General features: G+C 42.5%; 1 protein-coding gene across 4 annotated transcripts in view; it reads right to left on the bottom strand.

Moving 5' to 3' along the window:
• SLC4A4 (solute carrier family 4 member 4) overlaps positions 1-23,859 on the bottom strand; it is a 320,437-nt gene that overhangs the window by 166,008 nt on the left and 130,570 nt on the right. For 2 of the 4 annotated variants that reach the window (XM_084758174.1, XM_084758173.1), the window contains 3 exons: positions 21,934-22,069; positions 10,905-11,065; positions 1,996-2,175 (listed from right to left, as the gene is read on the bottom strand). In XM_084758174.1, the coding sequence (XP_084614300.1) occupies positions 1,996-2,175; positions 10,905-11,065; positions 21,934-22,069 (477 nt within the window). The remainder of the gene's footprint in view (positions 1-1,995; positions 2,176-10,904; positions 11,066-21,933; positions 22,070-23,859) is intronic. The other 2 variants (XM_084758176.1, XM_084758175.1) reach the window with 1 other exon arrangement.

Raw genomic sequence — 23,859 nt, 5'->3', positions numbered from 1 at the left:
TTGCCACGCAGTGATTTACGATCATGTACCTTAAAGGCACATGTAACTTAACTGCTGTAGGATCCTGCAAAGCCAAATCTTGCCTGTGATACTTAAGGAGTTAGGTAACACAGAGGCCAATACTAACACGTTTGAAACAGACTAATCGTATCCTGTGCTGCAGGCTGTATGCCGATCATTTGAAGAGCCAAGAGAGAACTGCCTGGCCTCTCCCATTTGCTTTCTGCTCTGTGTGTATAAAGCGCTGCACACGTGAAAGGTGAACAGTGAAGGCACGCTCTGCTTCCTCTCCCATACAGAATCGACTGACGGGAACGCAGACCCGCAGAGCGAGCCACCTAGGCTGGCTCACTGTACTTCACATCCAAATGTCTTCTCCAGAATCGTGGCTGCCAGGGCTCCTCCATTTCTAGCCTCTGCCCTGTTACAGCCCATGAAAAGGCAGCTTGGCGTGCTGGAAAGAGAGCAGCCTGGCAGCCCGAGTCACTCCTCATCTACCGTACCACGTGAACACAGGGCATCCTCTTATGCTTTTATACTGCTGCTAGCACCGTGATTTAACGCGAACAGACAAAACCTCCAAGTCCTGGAATCACGTTTTACGTGAGCAAGATTACTGTCTAAGATCAAAGGAAAGACTGAACTTTAACTGCCGTAATTGCAGATACAGGTGCTGGTTAAGATGAAATGCTTGTAAGCTGAGTTAGGGCAACCTGCTTAAGCCACGGCAGTGCCAATGGCTGATCAACAGTTTCTTCAAAAATAAACCAGCAGGTATATTAAGCCAAATATATCTCTGTCAGCAGCAATGTCACCAAGTAACAGTAGAAGCACCAAATTATACAAAAAGTACTCTCATTTAAACTCACTCACGCTTGTGAGTGCATTGTACTGAAAGCATTCATATCTTAATTCTCTTTATAGGCAGCTTGGGTTTAAAAATATAAAATTTTGCTTACAGTAATCCGTCTTCCAACCAATGGTCTTTAATATTAAGTGAGAAAAATCACATTTCTGGATGTGCAGTGAGTGGCTGGGACCAAATTCCCTTTATATAATATTTTTAACTTGTCTCTTGGCTGAGAACATGGGCCCTAGAATTATGACTGTACAGGTGACTGCAGACTTCCACTCTCCCTCGCACTCTTGGTACTAAGAAGATGGCATGGTCATGGAGTCTAGAGCTGGTTCTGCCGACCCGACGCCTACTTGAATCTGCCCACTGCACTTCTGCCCACTGCCCACACGTCATGGAAACATGCTTTTCCCATCTCAGACGGCACCCAAACATGAAATTTATTTTCAACAAACAGAATGACACATAACATACCCACTTTGCATGAAATTGTGGTAAATACAATAAAATAAATGTGACAAGGACATGGTGCCTTTCGTATTGTTATATAATGAGTTTACATCCCATCTTGAGTGATAACCGCCCCCCCCCCCGGTCTGAATATGATTATCATTCATCACTATATCAACTGCCTTTTCAAGGGGTAAAAATAATATTGAGTCTTACATTGCTGAGATGATCACTAATAGACTAGACACTGACTCCCATCTGAAAACAAAAAGTGTTGTGATATGAGATTTCAAAGCATTTATCTTATCTTATTGGGTCCTCCCAGTTGTTGGAAGTCATCTTGGAGACACATTCCCTGAGGCACTCAATAGTATCGGCAAACTTGCTGACTCATCTGAAACACTCTCTGTTTCACAATACAGTTATTAGCGAGCCATTTCATTCAGTCTGCACAGACACATGGAGAAGCCAGGCACTGTGGCTTTGTAACCTACAGCAACAGGGAAACCTTTCCAGCAAGACTGCACACCTGCCCAACTGTATCAAGGGGAGCATCAAATGACCGTGGCACATGAACTTGAGAAAAGATATATAAAGAGGAGGGAGAAAAAAAAAAGAAAGGATGTGAAGAGATGAAGTAAAGGTGAGACACAGTAGGAGAAAGCAGCAGCCAGCTGGCTCTGCATTACCATTATCTGGATTGGTAAACATCCTACTTGCACTGGAGACAGTCTTGCCAATGTCAGCCAGGGACCGAAGGTTGGATTTCTTGGTTTGATGTCGGTGTTTCCGGAGCAAAGTGTATGTGACCTTATCCTTAAGGTCAGGTTTCAACAGGCCTGTCTCGATCTGGTGATCAGCGATCATCTCTGATATGAAAATAAGGAAAGAAGATGTCAGTCACCAAACCATGAAGCTAATGTTCAACGTAGCTTTGTGGACCTCACCACCAAATTTAACATCGAGGCATTCCTTCTCAAAACCCCAACTTCCCACTTTATATGAAAGGACAAGATGCCGACATTACTGATATAATTACAGCTATTCTGGCATTAGTTGGATCTTTACAAAGGTAGGAACTGATTGTCTTAACTTGTTTATTTTCAATACTCCAGTTATAATGAATTTCCCTAAATCACAGTTTCAATGAGTAATACAATTGGTCAATAACTTGCATTTTTCAATTTTAAAAAGTAGGGTTCAAACGTCTACGTCCTGCATTATAGAATCAGAAACATCAAAAGTATGGGAAAAAAAAAACCAGAAGTTGAACATTGTAAATTCATGAGGAGTGATTATTAAAGTCTATCTCCCCAGTTCTTGTAAGTTATATTTTCTCTAAAACATTTTTCCCAATATTAGACCATTTGAACAGCTGGTAAAGAAATTAAACCATGAGATCGTATATACCCTTGTCTTTTCAGAGACGTTAGACTTAATCTTCCTAGTCTACTACACCTAGAACTTTCCAGGCTACTTATTGATTGTTTTCCTACACAGCCTGACTATTTTTGAGGAAATTTAAATGTCTTAACCTTTAAAAGGAGGGAGAGGAGTTTTTATTTACTCTTTTATTTTCTGTTTTAAATTTTTAAGAAGTGAGTTGGGGAGCTAGGAAGGTGGCTCAGGTGGTATAGTGCTTTGCCAGGGCAAGTGTGAGGCCATCAGTTTAGGTAAAAAAAAAAAAAGCTGGGGGCTATCTACCTGGAGCCTCCTGCAGGAGAGAATGTGGTGAGGATTGGCAAAACCCTGGAGCTTAAAGGCAATCCGGCCTCAGCGAGAGATGTTATCTCAGAAAATAAGATAGCTAGAAATTTTAAAAGATGCCCAACAGCACCTCTGGCCTACACACACACACACACACACACACACACACACACACACACACACACACACATACACACACACCAGTGATTCCTTCACAATGATCCGCACATCGTCCCGTCGGACAACAAATCTTATTCCAATAGAGATATCTTCTTTCTCACAGGTGAGCCCAGAAAGAAATCTGTGCATCCTATTCCAACCTTTGCCTCCTCCCAGAGTGAGAGCAAGGATGAAAACATCACAGCATCTGTGGTGTGCAGGGTGGGGCACTTCACTGCACAACTTCCTCTTAGGAAACTTCTCAGGGTAGGGAAGTACAAAAGGAAGCAAAGCCTGCTCTCATGCACAAGTCAGACAGCAAAACCAGTGGCTGCCGGAGCAACAGAAAGTCCTAAGGAGTTCCGAAGAGAGGCCCTGAAGAGAAGGTACAGTGTCCCCAGGACCTTGCTGGCCTCTCTATACTCTTATCAGTCCATCTTTACAGTGAGCACTCAGTCTGAATCTACCTCTAGAAGCCAGTGATTTACGAAGTGGGCAGGGAGCCATCTGTAAACCAATCAGAGACTAAATCAAGGGTTCTCCATCATTTGCCCAGCACAGGCGCCATAAATGCACAGAACGGGAACCGCTGAATAAGGGATCTGGAGGAGGCAGGAAATTTCTGTCATGAGTGTTTTGATTTGAACGTGGCCTTCGGCTTTGGGTATTTTAACCACACAAACCCCACTCCGTAAAACCTTCAGAATGACCCGAGAAGTACAATTAAGCCTCTGTTCCACAGTCAAATAATGAGTTGCCTTCAGAACACAGCCATCTCCTTTTCCCTGAAGTCCCATCCCACATGGAAAGTCCATTTAGAGAAGGACCAGGAAAATAAGCAGCCTGAGCATATCAGCAGCAAGTGTTATCAAACTCCCATGCAGATGCCGGCAGCCTGGATTAAAGAGGATCTTAACTAGCCTCCCTGGCAAGGCTTCCCAATGCATATGCATGCACAGCCGGCCCTCTGTTACCAACTCCTGGAAATCACTGGTTAGACAGGTTAAAACATCTGTGTGGCTTATGGCCTTCATTAAATTCCCATTTAAAAATGGCCCACATAATAGGATCTCTTTAGGCACCAACTACAAAACCTTTCAGGGGAAACTACGGGCAGTAACTTTTGCAAGTGCACAGAAATTAAGTCCTCGGTGTTCAGATCCCACCGACGCTATCAACTGGGAGAAACTGTGCCTGGTCTAGGTGATGACAGAACTGCGAGAAAGGGGCCTTGGGTAGCCTCAAGTTCCGCTCTCCTTACACACGTGAGAAAGAGGGGTAAAGGAGTGACTGGCCCCACACAGACTAATCAGAGACAGAGCCTCAGTGAAAAGCAGGGTTTTGATACACATCTGAGATCTTTCTCCGGTCACCACAGCATTTTCTATAATTTACAGAGAAAGGCCACCAGGCATGCTGGTTCATGACTGCAAAACTAGCACTCAGGAAGCTGAGGCAGGAGGATTATGGGATCATGGCTGCAGGAGCTGCAGTGAGTTCAAAGCCTGCTTGAGCCTGGGATAGCTAGACTCTGCTTTATATAAGTCAGAGATAATTAAAAATAATAATAATAAGGCGAGCTGTAGACAAAGAAAAAAGCGACAGACACATGCAGAGCTTTGGCAAACCCAACAGAAAAACGTCCAGACCATGGAAAAGAATGAAGAGGACAAGTGAGCCTTCAGGGAAAAAGACACATGGGGCCAAATAAATAGTTAACTTCAAATTTAACAAAAATAATGTAAGTAAGTGTATGCGAATATATCCAATTAAGACATTTGTTAGGTCTATCGAAATAACATATCCCAGTGTGCAAGATGCACAGCGTAGCCATCCACTGATGATGACACTGCTGACCAAGACATTTGGCAAAAGTATACCAAAATCATGCAATATGTACAAAACTTCAGAATCTTCTACTCTGAAACTCTATAATAATCAAATAATTTTGCTAAGCTATAACAAAAATATGCACTTTTCTTTATAATAAAAACTTGAAGGCCACCTAATGTCTGATAGATTACTATTTTACAGCTATTACATTTTATTTATAGAATGCCAGGAAAATGCTGGTGTTTATGGTTTTATCTTTAAGCAAATACAAATGAAAATGATGAACCAAGGGACTGGAGAGATGGCTCAGCAGATAAGAGTGTATGCTCTGTGAGCATGAGGACCTGAGTTCAAGCCCCAGTAGCCATATCAAAAGCCTGACATGCCTGCACATGCCGAGAATCCCAGCATTACAAGGTGGGTGGACATAGGCGGACCTTGTGAGCTTGTGAGCTCACTAGCCATCCAACCTAACTGATATGGAGAGCATCAGTGAGTGTCAGTGTGGTCCAGAGAGGTTCGGTGAGGGAGCTTGTCTCCAGACAGCAACCAAGAGTGATCAAGAAGATACCCAGCATCCTGCCCTAGCATCCACATGTGCATGTAAGCATCTATACACTCACATATACAGATGTGTACATGTATACACACATACACACACACAAAGGATGTACTGTGAAAAAAGGACATGAAAATAAACAGAGCTGCACAGGAAAAATGTTGAAATAATATATAGACAAAATTAGATTAGGGAATGTTTTACCTTTGTACTAAAATTAGGAAAGGTTCTATTTTTGTAGTAAAATATGGGTTGTTTTTAAATTAATATATATCAATCTTATGACTAGAAGAACAAAAAATATAAATTTTGAAAATATAAAAGCTGGAGTTTTTAAGAAAAAAAGTAAGAAACAGCAGAACTCATACATCTGCGAACACGCAGACCTTAGGGTGCCTTTATATACATACATACATACATACATACATACATACATACTACATACACACACACATATATGTGTGTGTATGTGTTATGAATCAGCTATAAAAATAGAGCTACATTTTTCATACCTTTTGCATTGTGCTGAACACCTGAAATGGATTGCAGCTTTTTTTAAACATGAGTGAAAGAAAATTCCATGAACTTGACTTCATGTGTGAATGACACCTTTTAAATGTAGGATTATAATGGTGATGCTAATAATAAACCTACTAAAATAATCCTTGAAAATTATGTCTTTTCCTCTATAATGCTTCAAAGACAATTTTTCTATTAAAAATCAGAAGGGATTCTTCAAAAAAAATTAAAAGCACAAAGAGGTCCTGAACAGAGTCAGGAGTAAGCTAATTTTATTGTGAGAATGACACTTGACCATGGTGTCCTGCCCAGCTGCACACCCGTTGCCTATGCCCTGCAGGCGATCTGTCCTCAGGGGCAGATGATGAGGAACAATAGCAGGTGGACCACAAAGATAGCTGGAAATCACCCTGCTATTTTTTTTTATATATAACCACACTTGCCATTATTTCTTTTTCATCCCATTTTCTGAAGTCAAACCAGGCTATTGGGAGAAGATACATCACAGACTCTAGGAGCACGTAACCATCGGCTAAGAATTACCAGCATATGCAGGACATAACATCTCTACTTATCTTCCGCTAGGAAAAGATTTTTTTAATGAAATAATCATTATGACTCTTCGAATGTCTGTGCTGCCATCTGTCATTTAAAATGAAATACAGGCTTTTTATTGCTCATATACTTTATGCCCCGCCCCCAGGTCTTTATTCTTTTGGAGGATTTTCGTTTTTTTATCAGGTTGCATGCTCTTATTCTCTTCTGCAAAGCTGGCCTTTTCTTTTTCTTTTTTTTTTTTTTTTTTTCCCTCCCTTTGTTTCGCTCATGATGTGTGCTTTGCTCTCGACTGTTTTTCTGAACTATCAGCACCACAGTGACAGCACGGGCACGCTGCCTCCCTGCCCTGGGGACTGTGGAGCAAACATACTAGTGAGTGATGATACTCAAAGTGACCTATTGGTGTCTAATTTTAACATGAAATGACAATGTTTAAAACAAATGCATGAAGGTTAGAAAAGAGTCTGCAGCCGATAAAAAGAAAAGTTATGGAAAACTAAGCAAGAATGTCAAGTGCTCACGTAATCTTTCTTACATGTGGCGGATGTCAGAGCTTCCCTTTTTTGGTTATTGGCTAAAGAGGGTCTGATTTAATGTGGGACGCTGTCCTCTGCTATGTACACACAGTCAGGGAGTTGGTAGAGACCACAAACTCTTTAAGGTAGTTCAGACAGCTTTGCAAAAATGTTCAGGCCTGAAACTTTCATCACCCTGTTAATCAGCTCTGAGACTAGCAAAGATAGATAGATAGATAGATAGATAGACAGACAGACAGTCAGATAGATGATAGATAATAGATAGATAATTAAATGAATGAATGAATGCTTGTTCTACTACTTCCATCTCTTCAGTCCATACTCTTTGAAGTGTTTCCCTCTGCTCATGAAGCCCCAGTCATCTTTCTGCCAGACTGCACTGAGATGGCAAGCAGTGGTCTGGTAGGTGACATGTAAGAAAATCTAGTTAATTACACTGTGGCGAAAGAATAAGCCCAGCAGGCCCAGTGTCTTTATGTAATCCTCCTAACAGTTCTCAAAGGTGCATGGTGATGGTTAGTTTCAACTGCCAACCTGACACAATCCACTATCACCTGGGATGGGCATCTTCAGCAGGGACTATCAAGACCAGGTTGGCCTGTGGATATGTGAGCGACAGTCTCTATTACGTTCACTGATGTAGGAAGAAGTCCTAGCCTAAAAGCAGACAGCAGCATTCTGTGGGTTTCGGTCCTGGACTACAGACAAAGAAGGCAAGCTGAGCACAAGGATCCATTCATTTCTGGAGATCTGTGTGATGTGGCCAGGTCTCTCAGATCTGGCCTCTCTGACTTTCCAGCTGAGATGGACTATAATCCAGACTCATGAGCTAAAATAAACTTTTCTCCACTAAGTTGCTTTCATCAAGGCACTTTATCACAACATCAGAAAAGGAGACTCGAACATGAACTGCTTTCTTGGGTGAGGAAACCGAATCTCCCAGAGTGTGGTAAGTAGGATGTTTTGACCATAACTATCTATCCTAGGAGAAGAAGACCTTACTGAAATCTGACGACTATAATCCCAACATTTTTTTTCTGTGATACCACTCAGTATCACATGGAATAAATAACATAACTCCTTCCGGAATTTTTTTTTCATAGAGAGAAAAAACATACACTCAGTGGAAGAAATAAATGGTGAAATTTCACGTAGGGAAATTCCACAAGCTCTGGTGACAGGCAAGACACTCTGTGCCATGGTGACCTGACCCGGTCAACAAGCACGGAAGGTCCTGCTGCTGACACCCTGTCCCACACCAGCCCAGGGAGTAGTGGATTTTCATTCTTCCATTAAAATGCAAACTCTGTTTTGAACATAATGAAACTAAGGCACAGAAAGGCTCAATGAAACATCTGTGGTTACTGGGTTCTAAAGGCCTAAGTAGCCAATTAAGATAGCAGGGTGAGAGGGTCATTATCCAGACTATTAATCTGGGGTGAGGTAATGGCTCAGTATATCAGTAACTGTCATGCAAGCATGAGGACCTGCATCCAATCCCCAGATTTTAACTTATGTTAAAAAAAAAATAGAAGGACCTGAAGGTGACAGGAGCGCCACAAGACCACCAACAGAGCAAACTAACCAGGGCCCAGAGGGACTTCCAGAGACGGAAGCACCCAACCAACAACTATGGATGGACAGGACCAAAGCCTCCTACACAGATGCAGCCAATGAGCAACTCCCCTAGTAATGTGGGTTCCCGAGTAATGTGGGTCCCCAAGTAATGTGGGTCCCCTAGTAATGTGGGCCCCTAGTAATGTGGGTCCCCTAGTATGGGGAGCGGGGGCTGTCCCTGACACGAACTCTATGGCTTGCTTTTTGATCACTCTCTCACCACTGGGCTGCCTCCCCAGGCCACAGGGGAAGAGGACATGCTCAGTCCTGATGGAACTTGATGAGCTGGGATGGGTTGGTTTGGGGGGAGGGTCCCCTATTCTCAGGAATAGGTGAGGGGGAATGGCAGAAGAGGGAGAGAGGGTGAGACCGGAAGGAAAGGAGAGAGGGGGCTACAATCAGAATATAAAGTGAATTTAAAAATTAGTTAATTTAAAAAGGGAAAGTTGCATGGTTGGAGGGGAGGGAGAGAAAAAGCCTCTGTCTCACAATGGCCATGCCATCCTCTTGGCCTTTAGTGAATGGTCTGTCTGAAAATGGAAGGAAATTCACTTCTTATTTCCATTTTTTTGAGCGGACACTCGTGTACTACTGCTTGCCATCTGATGGAAGATAGAGCTAAAATAAATAGATAGATGGGTAGATGTATAAACAGATAGACAGATGATAAATAGATGGATAGATGATAGATAGATAGATAGATAGATAGATAGATAGATAGATAGATAGATAGATATAGAGAGACAGATAGATAGACCAAAACTGTACTTTTAATATCCAAAGGATATGAGCATGTTTTTGTAACTGTAAATCTCAAGTCAAAGCTTATGTGTGGTTATCTTTAGGGAGTTTGATCTTCAGCCTTCTCTAGCTCTTGAAAATGGCCGTTGCAAATTAATTAAACTTTCAGGGGAGTGCAGGACTGCTGCGGCTTGCATGGGTTTGAGTTTGATTTGACAGGGGCAATGAAGAAAAGACAGACACACAGATATACATTATACATACAAAAGGCCAAGATTGTGTAGACCATAGCAGCTGATGGAGACACACCAGCAGCAGCCCAGTAAGATTCATTTTATACATCTGAACAGAGGAGGAAGCAGGCTTAATCTCACTCAGTAGGGAATCTTTCTACAAGAGCCATGTCAGGCTGCAAACATCAGGGGAGAGGAAGCTGTGGCCTGCACCTTCCTGCACACACTGTCAGCATCTGCACAGGGACCAGGGGAAAGTTTGGCAGTGTTCCTGAGCCTGACACTGAAAAGATTTTGTTATCGATATGGCTCTGAGGCATTGGGGTCCTTGATATGGGCATGCTTATGTCAACAGGACACGGTCACCAGGGACTTTATCCCCACACAGAACTCATGCAAAAGGAGTGTAATGAAATTAATAGCTTTTTAATACTTTTCTCAAAGGAAACAAATAAATTTCCTTTACATCGGAAAATTTATTTTACATCAGGGGAAAAAAATTAGGCATGGTGGCATAGCAGGCCTGGGGAAGTAGCAACAGGTGGCTGACTGGTCTACTCCGTGACCTCCAGGCCAAGGAAAGACACTGAGAAATGAAACCAGGGTTTCCTACCAGAATCTACAGGAACATACACATACATGCATGCACAGAAGCATGCGCACAGACACACCCCACCACACACACACACACACACACACACACACACACACACACACACACGTGCATCCACTTGCACACATATGAACCCACATACACCGGTATATACTAAAAATGTCAGCTTTACACTAATAAGTAGAAAAAATCCATATATTTATGTATATTAAGTACTATCTTAGTTGGAAGAAAAAAATAGAGGATAAGAGAAGAGCACAAAATTGAAGACTGGTAAATAAGTTTGGGAGAAACTCCAAATGTTCTGAAATAATAACAATGACCATTACCAGAGATGGGTATTATGTCTTAATGCTAGTTTTCTTAATGCTTGTCAATTTTTTTTTCATGAATCACTCATTTCGTGACACAAGACTCTAAGAACAGGCATTACAGAAAATACTCAGCCCCGCTTACCCTAGCAGGCCTCCGCACTGAAGGGCGCCCCCTGAGCACTAGCAGGAAACTGAAATGGCATACTCACCCACCAGCTGGGGCAGAGAGGACGCCTCCCGGTCAAGCATGATAGATCCTTTCTCCATGCATGTCCTCAGCTCAAACAAGCTGTGCAGGGACAAGGTGGCCACATGGGGTTTGCTCCATCGCTCCCCGCCCTGCTCCACTTTTTCTTCAAACTTAATCCACCTAGGAAGAGAAGATGGGTAAAACGCCCTTAAAGGAACCGCAACTTTTCCTGGTGGCAGTACCAGCCCTCGCCCACCAACATCCCTGACCAGCACTTGTATATTGTCTTCTCTCGTGCAGTCTTAATGGCTCACTGTGTCATCAACTCTGTCACCTTCAGGGACACATCTAGGCACTAGATCACTCCTTCTCTTAAAAAAGAAAAAAAAACAAACAAACAAAAGAAGTCAAATCCACTCTCCCCCATGTAACCAGGAAATCACTAAAAATGACTACGTTAGGGATTTTTTTAGGTGAGAAAACACACAAGTCAACATTATCCATGTAGGGGCTGCAGAGATGGCTCAGCGGTTAAGAGCACTGTCTATTCTTCCAAAGGACCTGGGTTCAATTCCCATCACTCACATAGCAGCTCACAACTGTCTGTAACTCCAGTTCCAAGGGATGTGACACCTACACACCAATGCCCGTAAAATAAAACTAAATAAAAATTATTTTTAAAAACTGTCCAAGCCAGGTGTGGTGGCGCACGCCTTTAATCCCAGCACTGGAGAGGCAGAAGCAGAGGCAGGTAGATCGCTGTGAGTTCGAGGCCAGCCTGGTCTACAAAGCAAGTCTAGGACAGCCAAGACTATACAGCAAAACCCTGTCTCAAAAAACAAACAAACAAAAACAAAAAACTGTCCATGTAAGTAAGTCCTGTAATTACAAAACTAGCTGCCACTGCCAGTGTTCTGCTGTGATCTTGAAGAATAGGTTTGCTTAAGATTAAGTAGCAACAATATCAAATTTTCAAGGGACACCACATGCTGGCAAGGATGTGGGGAAAGAGGAACACTCCTTCATTGCTGGTGGGAATGAAAACTAGTACAACCACTTTGGAAATCTATCTGGTGCTGTCACAGAAAACTGGGAATAGGGCTTCCTCAAGACCCAGCTATTCCACTCCTTGGAATATCCCCAGAAGATGCTCCAGCACACAACAAGGACATATGCTCAACCATGTTCATAGCGGCCTTATTCATAATAGCCAGAGCATGAAAATAGCCTAAGTGTCCCTCAGTAGAAGAATGGATAAAGAAACTGGTACATTTACACTATGGAATACTACTCAGCTATTAAAAACAAGGACTTTCAGAAATTTGTGGACAAATGGCTTGAACTAGAAATGATCATAATGAGTGAGTTCACCCAGAAGCAGAAAGACTCAAATGGTATATACTCACTTATATCTGGACACTAGACCAAGGGGCATGTCCCATGAAAGTCTTCACTTACTAGGAAAGTGGGATAGAGGTGAGAACATCCTTTTGGGACTCTAGGTAAGAGAAGTATGGGAGAGTGGGGATCCAGAGGGTCCTAGAAACCTACAAGAAAAACACTATGATGGGTGGATCTGGGCCCAGGGTTTCTGCTCAAGCTATGGCAGCAACAAAGGACAATACGTGCAGTGAGCATCAAACCCCTACCCAGATCCAGCCAATGAACAGGATATTCTCCGCTGTTGGGTGGAAAGTGGGGACTGACTTTCACACGAACTCTGGTGCCCCATATTTGACCACATCCCCTTGGATGGGGAGGCCTGGTGGCACTCAGAGGAAGAATAGCAGGCTACCAAGAAGAGACTTGATACCCCAGGATCATGTACAGGGGGAGGAGGTCCCCTTCAGTCACAGTTATAGGAGGGGGAAGGAGAATAGGGTGAAAGTGGGAGGGAAGAATGGGAGGATACAAGGGATGGGATAACGATTGAGATGTAATATGAATATTATCAATAATAAAAAGATTAAGTAGCAACAATGAACCAATATTTCTCTGAAATGGAAAATGAGAGCTGTTGGTGCCTAATGAGGACCATGTTTTGCCATGGCTTCTGTTAATGTCTTTGTCTCAGCTGGTATATGTGACTCTCACTGAGATGCTAATAGAAATTCTACCCCTCAAGCCAGGCCCCAATATGCTTAAAATGAGCAAGAGCAGTGGACCACACAGTCACTGTAATAACAGTACATCCTTTAGCAACCTGTGCCCTGGGACCCACAACCCTCACCCACGGCCTCTGCTTTCTAAGACATGTAGACATTTTGAAACCAGAGAAAGCAAAGACATTTTTCAAAGTCTGAGGGAACAGAATACATTTGCATGCCTTCATAATTCATGTGTCGTGTCACACAGACTCTCATAATCAGCTGAAGGGAACGGGGTGCGACACTAGGAAACGGGGTGCCACACTACCACCGTCACCGGAATGCTTCTGGCCTCTCCCATCCTGCCTCTGAATGATGCAGGAAGGGTGATGATGGGGTTAAATTTTGTTTTCCTACATTTTTCACCCAAGGGTTTAATGATTGAAAAACATTTTCCTAGAACCAGCGAAACGCTCACCTAGCTCACTGCAGATGAGAACAAAGGGCAGGGGTCAGAGGAAGAGCAGCATGAGGTATTATTTATAGAACTCTTATCAACCTCCAGGGAGGGGACGAGGCACACTAAGAGGACCACAAGTGAAAACAGATCAAGAGATCAGCCACAGTGTCAAGGAAAGTCTAGGAGTTTTTTTTTTTATCACACCCAACACTCATCCGACTCAGAAGCATTTCCCCACATCCCTCCATTCTCATCCCAGGAAGTGCCTCACCACCAGGCAACTCCTACATGTCAATGGTAAGTTCTATCTCCAATGACTCCAAATTTAAAAAAAAAAACCTCCCAATGACTAGAGCTCCTTTGCCCTGTGTCTTATCTACCCTACGAAAGCAAGCGAGTGGCCTCGACTTCTAAATGTTTACCTTTCTACCTTTTAAAAGCCACAGTTCTAAGCACATGTACCTGTGAGCAAATCTAAACGGACGCAGCAGGATAATATATACCAAAAAAAAAAGGTCATGATGTTGAGATGGAGTAGGGGGCAGATACTGGAAGAGGTGGAAATGAGGAAGGGAAAGAAATGATGTAAATACGGCACTTGGTATGAAGCTCTCTCTCTCTCAAAAAAAAAAAAACTTAAATAAAAAAGTTTAAAAGCAACACCACCAAAGAGATTCTAAATCCTCTAAACTGGACCCAGTTTATTTCTAAATAAATAGTTGAAACACACTTCAAAACAGAATGAGAAACTCCTATTATGCCCCTTCCCACGTGTGAATGTGTTTGAGTTGACATTTTCTTCCTCTTTAGTTAGAATTATTTCCAGATAAATAAAAGGAAAAAGGAGTAAATGACAATTTTACATCTCACACCTACAACATTTTATGGCTATAAGCAAAATAATAATAAACAATTAAGGAAACTGGGTTACTTCAAGATAGTCATACAATTATTTTGACGCTGTTACCTTGGGGTAACACCTTTTCCTGATTGCTCGCTCGCAGAATCTTTAAACGTTCTGTGGTAACTGTTACATGAATCATTTTACTATAGCTGTCTTCATTTATAGCTCAGGATTATGACTCTAGAAGAGTCTGTAGTATATGGTATCAAGTCAGGGCTAGCTAGAAATATGCCATCTATGGAAAATACAGCAGGGAGCTGTTTTATGCTTCTAAAAGTGTTCTCACTAGCTGAGTATCTTTGATCCATGGAATTTAAGCCCAAGATAAATGACAAGGGTAAACTGGAAACCACAATGTATAAATGTTTCAGACATTTCCCCCTTATCATTTTTAAATGAGTTGCTGCCCATCTGAATTCTAACCTTATACCTTGAACGAGAACCAAGCATGACAGTCTCTCTCTCTCTCTCTCTCTCTCTCTCTCACACACACACACACACACACACACACACACATACACACACACACACACACACACTATAATACAAACAAATAAATGTTTTAAAATTATATTGTTGAAATCCTGGGTTTGGAGTAGTTGTTGTTTAGAGGATTTTTAAGATATTCTTACTCTGTAGTGCAGGCTAGCTTTGAACTCGCAGCAAATCCCTTAGCCTCCCATCTATTGGGATTACCCCACCTTATATGTTGAAATTCTAGTGCTCAGGGTGAGACCATTTACAACTAGGATGGGCCCTACCACACACCGAATCTGAAGAGCCCTTAATCTTAGATTTCACAAACTCCAGAGAAATGAGAAGTGAGCTTCTGCTGTGGGTGTTCTCTCACCGGAGCTTGAGTAGGCAAAGGCAATCCTCAATTACCTAAGCCGCATGAGTTTACTAAACTTTTCAAAACGGAGCATAATTCACTAAAACTCCTTCTATGCAGCTTACACGGCAGGTCACTGACAGACTGAAAGCAGGACTCAGGGTAAGTTCTTCAAGAGTAATAAGAAACCATAAATTCCAACTGTGCTGGGCCCTCAGAAGAACCCTGCTCAGCCAGAGAGATCCCACCAACCCTGCAGGTCACGATGACCATAAGGAAAGGAAGTGAAGTCTCACAGCTAGCCCACTGTCTGCAGTACTACTCTTAGGGGATGTGTGCATGCTCTCTCATGGCTAATTTTAGCATCTATTTCACTTCAACGTCCATAAATATTGAATGCTGCGGTGATGGCATAAAGGCATAGCTAGCAGCATACAGGAACCCTGGCATGCTGCCTACCAAATGAATCTACAACTCTAATTGTTCGACGGATGGTTTTACCAATGTGTCCGTTTAAAGTGGCTACAGAGAGTGTTCAATCCCAGAACTGGTGCGTGCTCTGTCTACCCTCCTCACACATCAAGGACAAACTTGAAAAACAAAGACCCAACACTCCTCAGCTCAGATCAACATCCATTAAAAAGGAGGCTAAGGCAGAGAGACCAAAGTTCAGAGTAACAAAGGACCAGACATTCTGCAAAGGCGCTTTAGACCCATGTAATTATGTTTTTAAAACGCCCGACACTTTCACTGTGGCCTGTACTGAAAGCCACCATGTACCCTTCACGGGAACTATGAATAGCTACAGTTGCAATGGGTTTCTGGCACTTTTTTCCCCCTCTTGTTTCAGTACATGATGCACCACAGGAAGATTAATTTTAGAAGTTGAGTTTTTAAATGCTTGTGATTACAAAACTGTTGTACCCTTGGAGGAGCAGTTTATTAGGTGAATCTTATTTATTCCAAGGTCTTATAAAAACGATGATAACGTACTCCACAGTTTAATATACTTTGAGCAGTTGCCAACCAGAGAACATTTCACTCAGTTGTTGGAGAAACAGAAGGCCCACGGGGAAATCACTGAATTTTGCAACTTTCCAATCATATGATTAAATATAATTAAGTAAAGACAAGACCTCTAGCTTTAAAACCTGCCCGTTTTATAATGGAAAATCCTCATGACCTTTGCACTAGAATATAATCCAACTGTGTAAAACTACTGATGTAATAATAATGAATTTCTTGCTAATTAAAAAAAATGCTTCATTACACATAAAAGAAGTCAATGCTAGTGTGTATCTTGGATAAATGCTATTTTAAGGAGAATTCATAAATTTCTAGATCAACTGTGGTAAGTACTGCATATAATTACCTAGCTATAACGACACCTAATTACACAGGTGATTGGATTCCCTGACTAAGCTTCTTACAGAAAAAAAAATAAATTTGTCCCAACAAGGAATTTCCCAGAGTAATCTGCTAGTGAAAAATCAAAGAACTGTAAACAATGAAAATGGCAGGCTAAGGTCGCAGCTGTTGTTCTGGGGCCACGGCCTTAAAAGAGGTTTCCCAAAGGTGAGTTGGGGCAGCTGCCCAACAGAAACACAAACAAACATTAGTTTATGTTGTGTTCCTGGACATGACACGCCACCGATGGCCTTTTCCTTTGTTGGCTAGTATTTCTGAGAACTTGTAATGGCTTTCTTTTTCCCAGGTTTGGCAGTGCAGGTTGGATTACGTGGGGTGGATGATCTTTAACATAGATTCATGCAACGGTAATGATATTCAGCAGTGGCCATTGAGAACTCACTGAGGGCAACCTGAAAATGAGGAGATCACTTTGGAAGAGCTAATCCTAACTCAAATGAAGAAGTGAAAAAAAAAAACAGAGAGGTACATCCTTTCCTCATAACTTTGGGCCATCATCAAAGCAAAGCTGGGAGTTACTCCTTAGTCTGTCTGCTATGGGCACCTGTGAACTGATTCTAATAGGCTCCTGTTTTGGTCTGGTTTGGGTTTGGTTGGGTTTTATTTTGTTTCGGGATAGAGTCTCATATATTCCAGGACGGCCTCAAACTCACTAGGTAGCCATGAACTTCTAAGTCTCCTGACTCCATCTCTCAAGTGCTAGGAGTATAGTCATGGACCACCAAGCTCAGTTTACTTTAATCAATCTTTATTGAAGACTAAAGGCTTCTTCAACCATTTTAATTACTGCAGACTTACTCGGTGTTATTTTTTTTCTAATGGCCACAGATTCTGAAAGCACCCCTTAAAAAGACTAACATCATCTCTCCATCAGGCCGACACACATATCCAGCATGAGAAAGTCTACCCTTCGCATAGTCTTCAGCTTGTGAACTATTTTGGAAAAGCCACCAGAAATTTCAAAGTTCTACCTTACCTTATAGGGAAGACAAAACAGGAAAAACAGGAAAAGATGGACAACAGAGCTTATGGCCGCCTTATCCGCTTAAGTACAGGCTTCTCTGTACTTAAGTAGTATTTCACGACTACTTTCTCAAAAGGGACAATCCCCTCTGTTTCTGAAAACAGTCTCACTGTATAAGGAATAGAAGGAAACCAAAACTCCCAAAGTAGGACTCAAACCACAGTAACACCAAAACTCACCGTGGAAAGTCTTCTTTAGATAATATTATTAGCCAACTGAAAAGTACAGAACCTTAAAGGGGGAAAGAGCAGTCTCCGGGGCATGTCGGCCCACACTAGAAACTACATCTAGTTTGAAAAGTCTAGGGAGTTAGTGCTGTCTGGAATAAGTGTCCACCAGCCACTGGTGCATCATAGAGTTCAGGCAACTCAGTGATAAGGCCTTTGTTTAGCACAGGTGAGACCTGGCTTTTCAGTACTCTGCCACACATAGCCCAAGCAATGTGTCTACCAACAGGAATTTTCAGAGGAAAGAAAAAAAAATGGTCAAATATGTTTGTTGGACAGAAAAAAAAATTCATGCCATATCATCATATGAAATAACTGCTCTTGGGTTTTATTCATCTGGGCGGATTGAGGCCTTTTCACAGAGGGCTGGAAAACGCACATTGCTAATGGAAACCAAACATCACTGCAAAGGCATTCGGGAGCAGTCACAGGAGTACAGATTACTGGAAATCTAAATATTTCCAGAAGTGTAGTCACCGCCAAACTTAGAACCAAGACCTAGTTTTTTTCTACACATTTACTCTGTCACACACACACACACACACACACACACACACACACACACACACACACCATCCTTTGAGTATGGCTGTGCAGCAGGTAGTTCTAGGCATAAGAACTCACTGAGATTTGCTTCTATTAGAAAGATGTAATAACAGGGTAGATAGTATGCTAAGTGGTGATAAGGGCAAAGATCAAAACTATAATAGAGGGCCTGGGCTGGGCTTGGAGGTGTAGCTGGATGTTTCAACTGAAAGTCTGGTATGCAAGCAAGTCATGTAGGGAACTGAGGGGTGCATGGCGGACACAGAAGTGACAAGTACAGGGACTCGCAAAGAGTAGTACAACTGACCATTGGAGCTCTGCCAGGCTGAGCTACAGGGAAAGAGACAGGAGGCTGTTTAAGTAAGGCAGGGGCAGATCGTTTATACACCAAATAAAGGCACAAATAAGGACCAGCCGATTGGAGGTTTTCCCAGTAAGAGATGGCAGGATCCTGAACCAGGTCCAAGGAAATATTGAACAGGAAAAGTGGTGAGGCGCAGAAATATCTGAGTATGTCAGGGAGCAAAAATCAATTGATCAGATGACAGGTGTGAGGAAAGTGGGCGACAGGGACTGCTCAGGTGTTCTGGCGGATGTAGCCAAGAGAATGAAATTACATACTGAGATGGAGAGATCTGGAGGAGGAGGAGGAGGAGGTCTGGATATATTAATTACATGACTGTTAATAGCCCTGCAATTGCTCAATGTCAATTAAATAAGGAAGGAAGTCTGAGGATATTAGTGCAGATACTATCAGCATATTGATAAAAAAAATAGTTTGAAATTTGAAGCATAGGGCCTTATCTGAGACTTATCATTGGCATGCTAGGGACCTCGAGTCAGTCGGGCCCAACAGAAAGAGATGATAACTATTTTGTTCAAAGTAATTATTTTGTATCAAAGTACAATTATATACAAGTATGCAAATGCCATAATGCAGCTATTAATTTGTTTGTTAACTAAAAAAAAATAAAAAGGATGGTTATGTTTAAAGCAATCAATTCTCTACTAGCAACCTATTCAACACATACTTATGAGCACCTTTTATGAATCTAGCACTTCAAAGCTATGAGACTATTATAGTAAACAGAAGGAGACAGTGGTACCCTGTCTCTGACTTTGGATGAATCCATGTAGTGGGGAAAACAATAATATCAGAAGTGCAGTTGATAATAATCATAGTAACCCCTAAATAAAAGTTATCCCAGGTTTTCTACCTGGTCAGCTTCCCAACACCCTTTGTCTACAGAAGCAGAATCCCTCCAGGATTGCATCACTTTTGGTTTGTAACTTGTCTAAAATACACCTTAACAGTGGTAAAGGATGTAAGGCCATCTTGGTCTTTAGAATTCTGTATGACCAAGCATCATAAAGCAATTCTATAATCTCAGTATTGAAGAGACTGAGGTAGGAGCATCACCATGAGTTTAAGGCCAGCCTGGGCTACAAAGTGACATCTGGCATCCTTTCTGGACCAAAATGAATCAACAACGGAAATATCACACAACATAACTCATTCAACATTGAGTTGCCTACATATGAACTGTCATTTCTCCATCTTGCTGAGACCAGGGGTGTCATGTAAATTAAAGGACAGTCATCTTTTGACAAGAAACAAAAAGACAAAGCCATCCCTGTCTTTTAGTCAATGGTAATTATTAACAAATATTTCAACACAGAAAGAAGAATGAAAAGAGCCATTAGAGACACTGTGTACACCAACATACACATAGGAAAACAACTTTAGGGCAAGAAAATATGTGTGGTGCTAGAGAAGAGCCTCTCCTGGCAGACTAGGAGACCGAGGCCCAGGAAGTCCACAAAGTGTGCTTGTGAACACCAACCAAAGACTAAGAGCTCTCAAACTGTAAGACTGTGGGCCTCACTGTATAGAGAGAGGACCAAATAGGACAGGCTAGTAAGAAAGAGCCATTGCTTCAGGATCCTCATGTGGGGAGGATGCTTTACAGACTCAAGGTGCATCCTGCAGCGGATTGTTACATGTTACAGGAGATTTAGCCATGTAACTGAATCTCTATGGAAGAAAACCTCTGTTGTGACTCCTAAAGCCTCCGGCCAGACTTGCCCACGCCAACGGAGGGTCCTCAGACTATCACCAGCCAGGCCCTGCTCAGAACAGAGTACAGGCACTTGTGAGGACTCCTTTTCCATGAGCAGTTGGCCAGAGCAACATTGGGTGGAACTCTCAGATTTCATCGGTGAAGCAGGCACCAAACTGCTGCAAACAGCTCCTACTGTGACCCTGGGGAATACTGGATGCTGCCCTCTTGTCCAGTGGCTCCTCCTGACCTCAAAGGGCAACTGGAGAAATCTGGGGCTATAACCTTGGGCTGCCAGTGGGACAGGTTATAAAGGGCATTTTCCATGTTAGTGGAGAGGAGCCCACGGAACCAAAGGACTTGGCCTGGATCTGGTCTCACTCCAGCTTCCCCCAAGGGCCACCTGTAGGTACCAGAGCCTTAGAGGGGCTGCCTTCCTCCTCGGAGCTTGGGGGTGAGGGATGGAATGAGCAAGATTTTGCTTAGTAAATGGTTTGAACACTCTCGAAAAAAAAAACTTGCAAAGCACTTAACAATGTGTAAACATGATTTACAAATCATGTCCACGTAAACTTTTGCGATATGATTATACATGTGTCATGTAATATTTATCTATATGGTGGACATTTTGCTTGCATACATACATTTTACATGTAGTAAGTGATATTATTGACTCGATTAAGAAGTGGGGTCATGTGGCTAACAGGGGGCAGAGTATAGATTAAACTGAGGTGTCTGGCTTCCAAATTCAGATGAACCTTCTACTTGCTTTCAGCTGGAGATTTAAAAAAGAACAGGGTCTTTATTTGAATTATACCATTCTTTGCCTTCAAGCCACAATGGTTTCTTCGGTATCCCTTGTTTCTGGGAATAGACAATGTCATAGAAGATGACACAAGATGTGCTTGCATGTAGAGATGTGTAGGAATGTTGCTTGGCCACAGCCTTTGGGTGCTAGAGTTTATTTATTATCACCCTTTTGCTCTACCATTAAACAGCATATACATTGAGGTTGACTTTTTTGCCAACAAAAGCCAGATTTCTACAGCCTAGTTAATAAAATACGCTCCAGCAGTGGAAAAGAGGTGCCCTGCATCCACCTCAATGTACAAGGACAGAAGGATAGAATCACCCATTTCTTTAAGCCAGCATCACCCCCATCAGCCACCTGACACTGAGGGAGAGAAGGCAGCACTCGAGGCTCATCCGTTTGTCCTAGCCTTGCTTCCCAGGGCAGCGCTGCATTCCACCCGCCCCAGGGCAGCACTGCATTCCACCCACCCCAGGGCAGCACTGCATTCCACCCGCCCCAGGGCAGCACTGCAATCCACCCACCCCAGGGCAGTGCTGCATTCCACCTGCCCCAGGGCAGCACTGCATTCCACCTGCCCCAGGAAAGCACTGCATTCTACCCACCCCAGGGCAGCTCTGCAATCTACCCGCCCCAGGGCAGTGCTGCACTCTATCCACCACGCCTCACCTCGCTGTCTCCTTCCATTCCATCTCCTGGCCATCCACAGCCAGCAGCTCATCGAGTTCAGTGAAGAGCTGAGGAGGTGCTGGGCTGTCATCTTCCTCTCCCAAGATGAATCGGATGCGTTCTGCGGCAGGGGAGACTGCAGAAGTGAAAATACTGTGGTTAAACATTGGCTGGAAAACCCTGAGGAAAGTATGGCTTCGGGCTCTTCCTCTTTCCTCCAGGTTGTTGGGCTTCCCTTCCACATTTTCAGTGGACATCCTTTATCTCCAACCCAAAGCCAAAGAGAAAGCGAAGCCTCTCTCTACTCCTTTGAGCCAAACTATAGCTCGGTCCTCCACCCCTTTCAAAAGGACAGCCGTTCAGTTTAGAGTGGTTTTATGAGGAAGAACCTTGAGCCCTCAGATGAGCTGAGGTCCAACCTCATGACTCCCCTCCTCCTCACTTATGACCTAGCCAAGACTATGAGACAGAAATCAAATTGAACCAATCACCTCTTCAAGTAGCAGTGGGAGGGACAACAGAGCACCCCAATCCTGAGATTCCTCAGGCCAACCACTTGCCCTCCCTCTGCCTGAGCGGGACCCTTGTTGCCCGTGACTGGGTAACTTTAAAGCTGATGAGGAAATATTTAACAAGATGGGATCTCTTCTTCACATAATGGCAGTACCAAAAAAAATGTTTAGTCACACTTCAGTGCACTTGAAAAACAAGACCAAGTAAAATATTGTACACCTGAGGGTGGGGGTGAGAACATTTTCCAATGCACTTAAGCACATAATTGAATGGCCTACTAGCTCCTTTTGACCCTGTCTCCTGAAATCATGTAATGAAAAATTAACTAGAATTTCACTCAGATGGTGAGGTATTCTCTTTAAAGAGAAAAGGGGAAAAAAGAAAGAAAGAGGTGCACTTGGAGGTTACATTATAAAACTAAGGCCCATGAATACTTCCATAATCCTGAGTAACACGAAGAATGGCAAATCCATGGAAAAGCAGGACTCATATATATTATATACAGATAATGTATATATAAATCTGCAGAAATATACATGTCAAGCAGCCTAGGAATGCATGCAAGTCCCTACCATCGAAATCTATAGAAATATGGATCTATAGAAATATCTGTAGAATTATCTATAAAAATCGATAGGAATATCTATAGACTAGGATAGCTTCAACCAAAACTTAATTACTACAAATAAATTCACAAGTAGTCAACCCAGCAATAAAAGGTAATTATTAAATAAAATACATGCTTTATCTATTAAAATGAAAATGATGGAAAAATAATGACATCTCCAGATGTTGGTTGCTGGTTCGAATCACGAGCAGAATACTCTCTCGAGGGAAATCTAGAAATATAGGAAAGTGCCTTACAATATTTTATATTTTAAACAAAAATATTTTATAAGCCAGAAGTTCTTCTACTAAAATTATGCTCATTTAAAAACATAAGTTATTTCAAAGATTTTAGTAGAAAATTGATTGTATTGCTTACAATTGAGAAAAATGTAAATCCTAAATATCAAGAAAAAACGATTGGTTAAACATTGCATGGCACAAATATACAACATATTACCATGCAGGCATAAACCATGAGGTGGAAGGGGCTGGACATGTGATTCGGATGTAGAGTTCTTGCCTAGTATGCTCAGGATCTGTGCCTCAATTCCCTTGAATGAGGAAAAAAAGGGGGCTGGGGAACGATTCAGTGGGTCAAGTTCTTGTTGCATGAGGAACTGAGTTTGGATCTTGAACACAAATATAAGAAGCTGGCAGCGGCAGTGCATATCTGCAACACTTTAGTGCAGGCATGTGCTGACGGGTAAATCATGGGAGATGGGCAGAGGCTCTGGCCAGCCAGTCTACCCAAGGCAGAAACTTCAGACTTGACTAAGACTCCATGTCTTAAGAAATAAAATGGAG

Source organism: Acomys minous (genome assembly GCF_964271855.1).
Source record: "Acomys minous genome assembly, chromosome: 15".
Taxonomy (NCBI): Eukaryota; Metazoa; Chordata; class Mammalia; order Rodentia; family Muridae; genus Acomys; species Acomys minous.
This window is presented reverse-complemented; position numbering and strand designations above follow the sequence as displayed.